Genomic DNA, 12,889 nt, shown 5'->3' on the forward strand with positions numbered 1-12,889 from the left:
CATATTTGTATTCATATTTATTTACACAATTATATAAAGCCCCTTCTATTTTATGTCTTTTAAAAATCAACGAGGCACAATCATATTTAGTAATAATATGCTCTTGTCATCATCGTCGTAATCGTCGTCGTCGTCGTCATCGTCTTGGTGAATTCTTTGGTGTATGGCAGCATCAATTAAATCAAAATCAATTAAAGCATCAAATGTCACCGACCGTTTCAAAGAGGTATTATATCGGGGGGGGGGGGGGGGGGGGGAACCAAATATCAAGAAGTGATTTTAAAATCGTAATGATCAGAAAAGTGAGATTTTAGTAGAATTGCCGACTTGAAATTTCAAAAATTCGAGGTTTCACTGAGAAAAATAAAGAAGAGTCGCATATAAATATTTTTCGAAATAAATAATTTGGCCTCAGCATGATCAAAAAATCTCCCAAAATTCCTAAATACAGGTTCTCTGGAACCAACCATTCCTTCTTATCATGATTTATTGAATCAAAGACATGAAATTCTGTTGCTGAAGCCAAAAATTCGTAATTCTACGACATTTTCGTAGTCCTTGGCAGGCCTGATTAAAAATTTTGTCACTTACAAATCCTATGTCTGTTGACCTCAACCAATAAGAGAGAATCTAAGTTTCTCTATTTTTCACATTATACTCGATTTTTAGCGTCTAAGTCACCCCGACATAATATCAGTTTGAGAGTAATAGTCACAAAAAATCTTCCAATCACGTGACTAGTCGGAGTCCGGAAGTAGTCACGAGTCTGAATCCAATCCTCGGTTTAATCTTGGCTCTGATGAACTGTGTTTTTTGTTGAGAGGAGACTGAAAATAGATAACAATCATTTTAACTAAACAACAACTGCATAAGAAGTTTATTTGGCTAGAACGTAATTGATAGTACGTTTTTAACTATAAAACAAAACTCATCAATCATGTGCAATCTTTTAAACATTTGTGAGAACTAATCACCAACTGGCGGTCTAAAAACCCTAGCAAAGAGCCAAAATGACGCCAAGTTCATCCATTCTTTGGAACATTGGACATGGTGTTTAAAGCATTCACGGCGTTGCTATTTGGGGGAGGGGGGGGGGTTGGAAGGGAGGGGGGGGGGTGTTTTTGGTTGTTAAAGACAGTTACAAAAACTTGCCTCGTATTTCGTAGTGTGTTTTGTATAATTGATAGACCAAAAATATTGCTCTTTCTTTCTTTTTCTTTTTTAAAAGCTGACTTTTATTTCTTCGTTAATCTTTCCTAAATTGAATTGATTTTGACAAAGAAAATATATGGTATTTAGTAATGAAATCCTTCCTAGTGAAATATTGTTGGTCTAGATCATTGAAACAAAATAAATGAAATTCGATATCTAATAATAATCAGGAATATGTTCTATTGATATTCTAAATCCAAACAATAAATCAACGATAAAATACGACCAAAATGTTCAGGTAAAACCGTAGACCAATTGACAAATGGTTACCGATGTCATAAATGTTCAATCTCTCAGTTACTTTCCTCTGACATCAACTTCTAGAGATTCTATATTTCTACGTCAATATACAGGCACACCATTACCATGCGAAAACTAAAATATGGAGAATTGATAAGGTTTCTTGGCCATTAATGCTATTCCAATATGATAGATTTTATGCTTAAATAATCGATTTATTGTTGTGTTTTATTTGCATTGTAAAGCGCCTCTGAGCACATTGTGGATCTAGGCGCTATATAAATTCATTCATTATTCATTATTCATTGTGGATTTGGTGTAAACAGGGTAACCGTCATTTTTAGAATGATATCTTGAATGTAAATCTCGCTCACATGCACGAAGAAGGCCCATTCAAAATAGCTTTTGCCACAGCCCAATAGCGGTAGGTTTTTGTGAAAGACGTCCGGCTGTTCGGCAGATGCTGACCGACCGACGAGTACCACATGAATCGTGAACAATTGGCCCACTGCTACATACGATTGACTTTCGAAAAATAGTCGTGCTACAGAAATTTCAGTATTACATCAAACAAGTATTAAAACCACACGCCATTCCTTTCACCAACAATCCTTGCCATAACGAAATATTGGCCCACAACAATGTCCAATATAGCACATTTTACAAAGTGCCGATAAGGACACAATGTTAAACCTTAATGTCGCCTACCCTGACACCAGATATGTGCCCAGTTGAACAAACGTGGTCTCTAATAAAAATTCTATAAACCCTCAACACTTTGGTTGACTTTCCATGAGTACGGAAAGACGTACAAGTGACGTCACTATTTCTTGGAACAGTCTGTGACTCACTTCGACAAGGGAATATTCACAATATTTTTATTTTATTACATTGTAGAATACTATGATTGGTTTATATTAGGATTTAGAATGTTACTAACATTATATATTACCTCTACAGTCCATCTTGTGTTTGTCTGACTCGGTGATATCTATGATAATTCGTTTTGACAATTTCAACCGGGCCATTTAATTTAGTAAATTATACTAAATTAAATTAAATTAAACCGCCCATTTTCACAAGGGACAACGGCAAACATATTGCTATTGAAACTGAGTTTGGACCAAGATAAATAGCACACATGTCGAGTCTTACGGCCCCAACGAGGGTCCAGTAAGACACTTGCTTGATGTTGAAGAGGCCACACAAAATATTAACCACAAAGACATTTCTGCCAAGTTGATATTTTCAGGTTTTAAAAATTAAATTTATTGTACAGCCATGGCGGTCAATAATTCTGTGATTTTATGAATTCTCCATCGTCGTCTCTCTTCAGTTGATATGCACAACTTCTGGATTCATTGTGTTTGTAAATGGGATAGCAGAAAACTAAACTCTAACTCTGTATTTGATTTTTTTTCTGTATAATTATCATTATTATATAATTTACTTACATGTCTTTGTAAATCTCTACAAAGTTCCTTAAACTCAGGTCTGTACAATGGTTCGTGTGCCCAGCAGTCTTCGATGAGTGTCTGGGTAGAAAGTGAAATCATGAATAAATTGTAAAAGAAGTACTCATCACATTGCACATCAACCATTTTCAAGATGTTTTCAAAAACAATATAGGTCTACCCACTAAACACAATTTTCTTTTTACTGAAATTCAAAAGAAATAAGACTTGCATAATTTTGTTTAGCAAAAGGAGCTCACCAACAAAGTTTTAAGTTGTTACAGCTTTAACAAAAACTTTTCTTTTAATTTGGTGATGCACAAAAGAAATATGGATGAGAAAATGTTGGTTAAGTCGAAGAAAACGTGACAGTATCCTATAGACGGTAAAGTAGAAATGGTGATGATGGTGGTGGTAATTGTGGTGGAAGAGCTGTTGGTGGCGATCGTCGTCATAGTGCTGTTACTAGTGGCGGACAAAGTTGTTGCTGTGGTGATGATGGGGTTCTTATTGTCGTTGATGATGATGGTGATGATGATGATGATGATGATGATGATGATGATGATGATCATCATCATCATCATCATCATCATCATCATGATTATGACGACGACGATGATAATGATGATGATGATGGTGGTGATGACGACGACGATGCTGATGATGATGATGATGATGATGATGATGATCATGATGATGATGATGATGATGATGATGATGATGATCGTGAACCTGATGATGATGTTTTAAAAATATAACGTCCATACAATTTCATTTACCCTGAAAGCTCCATGAAAACACTTACTTTAATGGCAACGCTGCAATTAATGGAGTATAAAATCTGTCGGTGTCCTGTACAAATCTGCCAGATGATCATCTCGGGAGCGGCGTTTTGAAAGGGAAATCGGCCCGTGATGACTTCATACATGATGGTCCTAAATGGAAGGGAGAAGAGAGGTACATCAAATAAAATGCTTTCTACTTCAAATGTAGGATTCATAATTAACATTTTAACCAGTTTACTGCCATACTCATGGAAAGACACGTATTTAAAAAATCGGCCAGAAAACTCGTCATTAAATTATCGATCGATGTAAATTACTCTCATCTTGGCAAAAAAAACTGGGACTTTAAGAAAGACCTCTACTCTCGAGGTCCCATGTTTGAGAGTTTGAGAGACAAGATGAGGGTCATTTAAATCGATTGATATTTGAAGAACGAGTTTTCTGGCCAAATTCTTAAATACATGTCTCTCCGGAGTACGACAGTTAACTGGTTATGTGACACCATTAGAGTAAACCTATGATGAGAACCCTTTACGCTCATGATTTTGATTTGTTGAGGGTCATTAAGTTTTAAGAGCTGACTTACAAGCTTTAAAGAGCAACAACATCAGTGTTTTGCCATTAGTTCAATAATCACGGATCACTGGATTCTAAATCTAATTTGATTTTTATTTGGCGTTTAATATGGGCTTTCATCGACGTGGACATATATACAGGTCTGACATCCCAACCCACTTATGGGCTTATTTAATATTGTTGTAATGGACAATATTTTACGTCATTTTTGAGACTTCCATGACAACAATGAGTCCATGAGGAAATGGGTTATCAGACCTGCAAATAAGTTCTCGTCGGCTTTCATCATTCTCTAAATAAGCCTACACGTGCAATATATTTTCCTTTTTCTCTTATTCAACAACCAGCGTATTCCTAATGTGCTGCACACTGACAAAACACTTTTTCCAGATTGAACGGAAATTTACTTTTTTTTCTCTCCATTTTTCGACATTTAACTTTTACTTTTCACTTCTAGTAACCATGAATTAAGTTAACTCCCAACAACAATTCTAAATCTGAGAATTCACAGAAGTCAGAGGACATTCTTCGTAGCAAGTTGTTTTACTCATAATTCAAACACCGCCAGGTCCCAGTTTTGAGAGTTTTTGCCAAGATGGGGGTCATTTAAATCGATCAATATTTGAAGGACGAGTTTTCCGGCCAAATTTTTGAATACGTATCTTTCCAGAGCATTTAACCCTCTCCTTACCAGCCATTTTCCGGATTTTCCCCAAAACTTCACATCCAACCTATACAAAAATGGATTTATTTCACTCAAACACAAAAGCCGTTAGTCCTTGCTATACATATGTATTTCTGCTAAACGAGCTCTTCAACACAGTGTTAATATACTTTAACTATAGCAAACAGCTTTGTTCAAATATTTTTATGATGTACAAAAGAAATCAGAATGAGAAAAATGTTGGCTTCATCTTAACGAATATGACGATTTTCATATAGGTGTTAAGGAAGGGGTTAACTGTTAATCTTCCTCTTAATTTCATGTATTATAATGTTTGTAAGAAGAGTAACCAGAACGTTAGCTTCCCCCCCCCCCCACCCCCCCCCCCCCCCCCCCCCCCCGACCTCAACCCATGCAGCAATAACCATGGTCAGTGTGTGGCCTAAAGTTGGATATTAACTACACTTTGGCTTATTTCGTCTTGTCTTGACAATAAAAGACATGTCTGATAACGTTATTTCGGCGGTTGATCTCTTTTTAAATGCTCTTCACGATGGTTATTATAATAATTGCCAGGAACGCCCATGATCCACGATGTATCAATGCGCACTAATATCCTATTTACTGTACAACTCCTCATTCAGCTCCTATTGTATTAACTATCGTAGTCAATCAGAAGAGAGCAAATACTCGACAATCCTTGAATAAATAGAGTTCACTCATCGGGTTCAAAGCATTAATCAACGATTGCATTTTTTATCATCGAGGAATTGGAAGGGGATTCTAAATCAGGAGTGCTAAATGAAATCAGGGGAAAATGTGTGTGTGTGTGTGGGGGGGGGGGGGGGGGGGGGAGGTGTTGTTTTGTTCTGGCTTTTTGTGTCTGGGTATTTCCCCTTTAAAACGATCGGAATTCTGAATTTATCGATTGTTATATATTATGCGCTCTGGAAATATCACGCATTGGGTACAAGCTTCGCGTTTTAAATACCAGCGTGAAAGGAACCTCAGCTATTTGAAGGACAAGTTTTCTGGACAAATTTTAAATACGTGTTGTTGCTTTATTCAGAGTGCGGTAGAAATGTGACCTATGGCGTCAATCTGGTATTATGTCAGAACGAACTAGACGAAGACAATAGAGTTTAAATTCAAAATGATCAGAATAGGAAGTTTAATTTTTATCAAGTTTATGAAATAAAATTCACTTTCATCAAATGCGTATTTTTTTAAAAACTCAAAGTGTTTGAGTTATATACATCAGAGTTCATCTCAACGTATTAGAGAAGTCGTGACGTCACACCTACTCTTTCGGTTCCAAACTCATGTTTAAGTGTGTATGTAATCAGTCCTTTGGGGGACTAACAATGAATATGTTAAACATTGAATCATAAGGTGGATAGCTAGTTTTGTATTATTAGGATTAATTGGCAGGCTCATTAGATTACAGGACGTAAAAAAGCGTGGATGGATGATCTTTACTGACGGCCAGCGTTTATTTAGACTAGAAAATAATATAGCATCACTCTGAAACCAGAATATCAATTGCATAATATATGTAACCAGTCCTCCGGAAGATTGGTTTTACATTTCCAAAGAGATCGGAACCAGTTTTTTCATCAAACTTTTGTTCCCTAAACAGTTTTTAAATGAGTGGACAAAAATAGTTTCCATTTTTTTTCTTCTGATTTTAAGTAATAATTTGAAAGGGACGAATTGTTGGAGCTGTTTTTTTTTTAGCTTTTATATCGCGCAATATCCACTAAATGTGCCCAAAGCGCTTTACAGGTGGTCCCTGGCCAACAGCAACACAATGTGTAGAACGGAAGATGACGCCTGTTAGGCGGTATTAAATTATTTTTTTTTTGACAGACAACGCTGTTAACGCCAGGTACTCATTTTACACCCGAATACGATGAGATAATGTACGTAAAGAGTCTTTTGCAATGACTCAACTATGCGCCGAACGAGGCTCGAACCAGGACCTTCCGATCCGAAAGCGAGTGTCATACGACAAGACCACTTAGCTGCACAAATTAGGGAGGAGACACTGCTGTGATATTTTTTTAAATCTGAAAAGGTTTGTATAAAACATTGCCAGGCAAAGGAGAAAGACAAATACAAGAAATAACCTCCCAAAAGTCAGCCTGCCTTGACTAGGGATCGAACCTCATACTTCTCTCTGACTCTAAGCAGTATATATAGTATGCGCTTGGCTAAGGAGCTCACAATATTGCCATCCGGAAGTATAACGGACCAACACACAAAACTACGTGTAACCTTGAACGTTTATAATCTGGTTAATACAGTTTAGTGAGAATTACTCATAATCGCGGATGGCAAAAAGCGATAGCAAAAGACCAGAGTAACGTCAACTTCATACTATCTATATCTTCAATGAACCCCGAGACACATTGCTATGACGGCACTCGTTGTAGAAATGTTAATAATGATGCTAGGTCCGAGTGAAATAGAACCCGGCTTATAAAGAATTACAAGATAAAAAAGGGGGTCACTCGATATCCTATTCAAATTTTGATAGGTCAGTGAAAACACTTAGTGTAGTTTAGTTCTGGCATAATCGCCATTCCCCATGAGACACTTTTACGTGTAATGGGTCGGAGTATCCTTGAGACTTATTGATTATTTGAATGACGTTAAATTGTGTGTGTGTGTGTGTGTGTGTGTGTGTGTGTCTGTGTTTGTGTGTGGGCGTGTGTGTGGGGGGGGGGCGTGTGTGTGTGTGTGTGTGATTATTTGCATTTGTGGATATAATGTGTTCATGTGTGATAGATCTTGTTTGTGAATGCGTGTATGTGCGCGTGTGTGAATGCGTGATTGTTTGTTTGCGTATGTGTATGAATGCGTGTGTGAGCAAGTGCTTGCAAATCTGATGGTAAAACAATTCATTTGAGACACAGTAAGGGGTGATAATTGATGAAAGGGATACATTACTTTTCACTTAGATTTATTTTTATTTTACATTACATTAGTATATAGATAAGGATAGGCAAATAATAATTATGGATACTTCATAACCATAGAGGAGAATAAGAATAAATGCCCTTCGGTCTACAATGATATAACAAAGTGCCATTACTAAACAATTTGTTTTTTTTTTTGATAAAATTACTATTTTTGGCTCAATGTGACCCGAAACAATTTGGCAAGCATGGTTTAATCTTTTAACCAGTTGTCTGCAGTACTCTGGAAAAATATGGATTTAAAATTTAGCCAGAAAATACGTCCTTCAAATATCGATTGATTTAAATGAGCCTCATTTAGGCAAAAGCTCTCAGGGGCTTCGCGAAGTCCCTTTCCAAAGGTTCCCTAGCCACCAGCAACACTTGACATGTAGGGCGAGACATGACGCCTGATAGATGATATCACATTTTCCCCGACATAGACACGCTGGTAATGGCCGAGTATTGAGTACGGTTAGAAAATGTGAAAGCGCCTTTTCCAAGGACTCAACTAAGTGCCGCTCAGAGCGGGATTTAACCCTGGATCCTCCGGGCCGAAGGTGAGTGTCATACCTCTAGTCCACATTTGGCGAGAACTAATCACCATATATCGATAAGTCTCTTAACATTACTTTGATTCACTGAATGAATCAGATCATGACACGGGTGCTTTATTATGCGAGATGATTATGATAACGGTATAAGTCTTAATGCATTGCCTGCCCGTAGGACATGAAGGATTTATAGAATTATGGACGAAAGCCTGCAAGCTGGCTCATTATGATTCATCAATTTTCACATTTTTGCATTTGTGCCTCCAAACTGAATGAGAAATAAAAGGAATTGAGATTGCTTTTTAAATACATTGAGTCTTTGATGGATCAGGAATGTAATAAGTCCATGGAATTGTTGCTAGATATCTCCGTTTGAAAGAAATGCGGTTGTTGCTTTTGCTTTTTAGCATGTGGCGTTTGTTGTTGTTTTGTTTTTGTTTGATTTTAATGTTTGTTTTATTTTATATTTGTCTTTTTGTATTTTGGTTTAATTCTACAAACTGTCACAATTTGATGAAAGGAAAGCATGTTGGACAAAGATTATTTTCTTGAAGTCATTTAGCTAAAAACTCGAGCTATTTTTTCTTTTTGCTCAAATAATATCATATGTATATCCAGAGGATTAAAAAAACCCTAAACTTTATTGAAAATGTTTGGCCAGATGATGGTGAGAATAATACAAGAAATATTGGCATCACCTTTCAAGTCTAGTGAACAGAATATGACTATCTATATATTTTTAAATTTCAGTCATCTAACTACTAAAGTGTGTGCAATCAGGTTAAGGAGATTATGCTTTATATATATATATATATATATATATATATATATATATATATATATATATATGGCTGGCTGTCTCTATCCAGTGTGATGAGTTGGAGTGACCATGACACTGAAAATATAATTTAAAGAGCAAGTTAAATAATTTAGTTAAATAAAATGCTTTCTCAAGAAGATAGAGTGAATACCGTTCTCTAACTTACAAAATACTTAAATAGACGATATCTTATTTGCAGGTCTGATCATCCCAATTGTTATGGGTTTATAGTTGTAATAGAAATAATCTGAAACTAACGCAAATTATTGTCCATTACTAACATCGTTCCGTTTAAATCAACGACCTTCCTGATGTCTTATTATCTACGTGTAAATTATTTGCAGACGACATAAAGATTTACAACACTGCGAATAACAGTCATATATTATAGGACGATCTTCTCTTTTTATTTGCTTGGTTAAGGGAATTTTAATATTTCCTAATGTCACGTTTTACATATTGGAGAATATAATCCTAAAATATATATTTCACTGATGAAGAACATAATAATTCTTTGATTGAAGTGTTTTCAGAGAATGATATTGGTTTGACAATTTATCAAATTTGATTTACATATTAACAACTTAATTAAAATAGAAAATAAGGTTCTTTTCCTCAAAGTGCAAGATGAGAAATTGAATTGAAATGTTACCCAAATGCGAATACGTCAGTCTCAGGAGTGTATGGTGACGTAGGCGTCAGTCTCGGTGGAATGACACGAATTCCACACATGAGTTCAGGGGCGATGTAGGTCAGGTGACCCCTTGGTATGCTGCCGTAATTTGGTCTGGCGAATAAACAAATAAACAAAAATCAATTATTAACCAAATTTATCATCCACCGCCTAATGTCGGTAATTGCAAGTTAACTAAGAAATCTAGCCAAAGCAGTCACGCTATACTGTTCAATACATAAGTTGGTTGCAGTTCAGCACGACCTTTAACATGCAACGACAAGGGGAAAAACTAGAGAACACGTCACCGATTCCAAATTCCACGCTCATTAGAGTGCAATGCCATGAGCAGTTGTTTAGTCCATCAACGATTAGGATTTTATTTATAACAGTTTGCCTTCGAATGTAGTTAGCTGTTCTGAAAACCTTAAACAGTTCAGAGACAGAATCGCTTCTGTGCCCATCATGCACACCAAAGTTTGCGATATTGCACCCCGGGGTGGTTTGCAGATATACAGGAAGAAGAAGAAGAGCGGTCCCAAGCTACAGCGATCGTCGGACGTCGAAGGAAACGAAGATTTGTCATGAGAGTCATAGGATAGATCTTGTTTTCTTTTACGTTGTTCTTCGATCGCTGTAGGTTGGGACCGTGATAATTAACTTGCTAATATATCGAGGTGATATAGATGCTACAAAATGAATTTATGATTATTTAAAAATATGTGAGACTTTGATCAAGTTTATTTGCTCTATTTTTCTAGTCCCGCTCTGAGCAGCGCAAAGTTTAGTCCTTGGAAAAGACTCTTTACTCACATTCTTTCACTGCAATCGGGTGTAAATTAATTATTTGGCCGTTAACAGCGTTGTCTCTGTCGAGGTAAAATGTAAAATCGCCGAACAGGCGTTATGTATCGTCCTACATCTTAATTGTTGCTGTTGGCTAAGAACAAAGCGCTTTGAGCACATTCAGTGGATATTGCGCATTATAAAATCTCAGGTTATCTGGTTTTCTTTTTTTTTTTTAGGGGGGGGGGATTGAGGAAAACGGATAAAATTAACAAAATTATGCCAGGGTTTTACAACTTTAAATTTGGTTTTATACATCCGGTCCAATCCAACATAAGAATAGCAGATTGAGGTCGTGGGTCAAATATTTTATAGGACACAGAGATGGTACATTGCCTTGGGGCACATAATATAAGACATAGAGATGTTACATTGTTAACCGATATTACATTTTTGTTTCAGACAGAGAGACAACGCTGTTAATTGCCAGGTATTTATTTTACCCCTGACTACGGTGAGAGAATGTGAGTAAAGAGCCTTTTCCAAGGACTCAACTATGCGTCGCTTACGATATTTACTGATGGTCCAGATAGCTCCGTAGGTAAAATATTTGCTTCACATGTAAAGGATCGGGTTTGATCCCTGGTGAAGTAGAGATTATTTAAGCCCCCTTCCCTCTTCCGTGTCCACCAAGTAGTATTTTTGGTAGCTAGTTCATTTGATCCGGCGAGAATGTTTTGCAATAGACTTGCGTCATATCCAACCTGTACCAAACAAATTCCCGCTGTCCATTTAACGTTAAATACCGGATTAAATTTCCTACTGTTACTCTATACCGTAGTCTGGCGGTCAGTTGAGATCCTGCTCTTGAGGACGTAATAGATGGATTTTAATATGGTGTCTCAAATATAACCAAATCGTGGCAAGTATTGTTATTCTGTTTAAAACGCTACCTAAATCGGATTAATCTCTTGCTGCACGGACCTCACGGTTCCAAAGGACTATTTAGGAGGAAGGCGATTTCTTCCTTCTTTTCCTTTCCTCTCTTTTTTTCTATAATATGTCCCCTGTATCTTACATAAACGTCATTTGACTCATTATCTAAAAGTTTCGTATAAAAACTCATATCAACTAATGTTCAAAACATAACTCACTGTTGAGTGTAATGTGAATTAAATGTAGGACTAACGAAATTTACAACAACAACAAAAAAAGAAAAGAAAAATACAACATATAAATCAATAATAATAATAATAATAATAATAATAATAATAATAATAATAATAATAATAATAATAATAATAATAATAATAATAATAAAAGAAATATGGCGGAGCAAATTCATTGTAAACAGTCTCGGCCGAGTTAAAATCGTTGTTATCTCTTTCATTTCCTGTCTCCCTAATCTATCTTTTGTGAATTGATACTCGATGTCTCGTCGAGAAAAAATTTCCAATGGCTAATTTAAGGGCTATTTACATTAAACCAGAGCTATACGAAAGCAGAATGGACATAAATCGCAGATGTGTTATTCAAATATGCAACGTTGAATATATGACTTTAATTTTGATATTGCTTTCTGAACAAAATGACCGAATTTTTCAAAGCAATGATTTTAAAAAAATATTTAGTAATGACAATGCTTGCGTTAGTTATATTTTAATATAGTAATTGAACCTATATTGTAAACATTCAACATAAAATTCCTCTCTTCAATAGTAAATTTACATGCATCCTGTTTCAAAGTCGGGGTTAGATAAATACAATATTTCTCAAATCAAAATTTCATTCGTTTACTAAAGAGGTTTATCAATAAATAAAAAGCCTAAATGAAAAAAAAGCAGACAATTAAATTTGTCAGCACACTTATGAAGCAATTATTTTCACTGTGATATTAAAAACAGAACCGTTTTATCTTTAACAGATTTATTTGATATCAGAGTAAAGTCCTGTAATTTCCTTAAATTGAATTTATTTATGGACTTGACCGCAGGATTAATTAGCATCAAGGGAAAAAGTCTCTCAAGTCATTAACTGTAATAGCAGCTTCCAAGCGTTATGTCTCGGCCTTCATCCTATTATGTGTTGCTTTTGGCTTGGTCTTGAATCAGCGCTTGGGCACATTTATTATATTAGTGACATTGCCCGACATAAAAGTCTAGTTT

At 35.9% G+C, this 12,889-nt stretch overlaps 1 protein-coding gene across 1 annotated transcript in view; it reads right to left on the bottom strand.

Moving 5' to 3' along the window:
- Window positions 1–12,889, bottom strand: part of LOC144964801 (uncharacterized) — a 165,432-nt gene continuing 152,543 nt past the window's right edge. Inside the window, exons 10-13 of the mRNA XM_078899434.1 lie at window positions 9,918–10,052; window positions 3,712–3,841; window positions 2,907–2,987; window positions 1–827 (exon numbers count right to left, since the gene is read on the bottom strand). Of these exons, the coding sequence (XP_078755560.1) occupies window positions 759–827; window positions 2,907–2,987; window positions 3,712–3,841; window positions 9,918–10,052 (415 nt within the window). The 3' untranslated portion in view covers window positions 1–758. The remainder of the gene's footprint in view (window positions 828–2,906; window positions 2,988–3,711; window positions 3,842–9,917; window positions 10,053–12,889) is intronic.

Source organism: Berghia stephanieae, chromosome 2 (genome assembly GCF_034508935.2).
Source record: "Berghia stephanieae isolate SIO BIC M18660-M18661 chromosome 2, UCSD_Bste_1.3, whole genome shotgun sequence".
NCBI classification, from domain to species: Eukaryota; Metazoa; Mollusca; class Gastropoda; order Nudibranchia; family Aeolidiidae; genus Berghia; species Berghia stephanieae.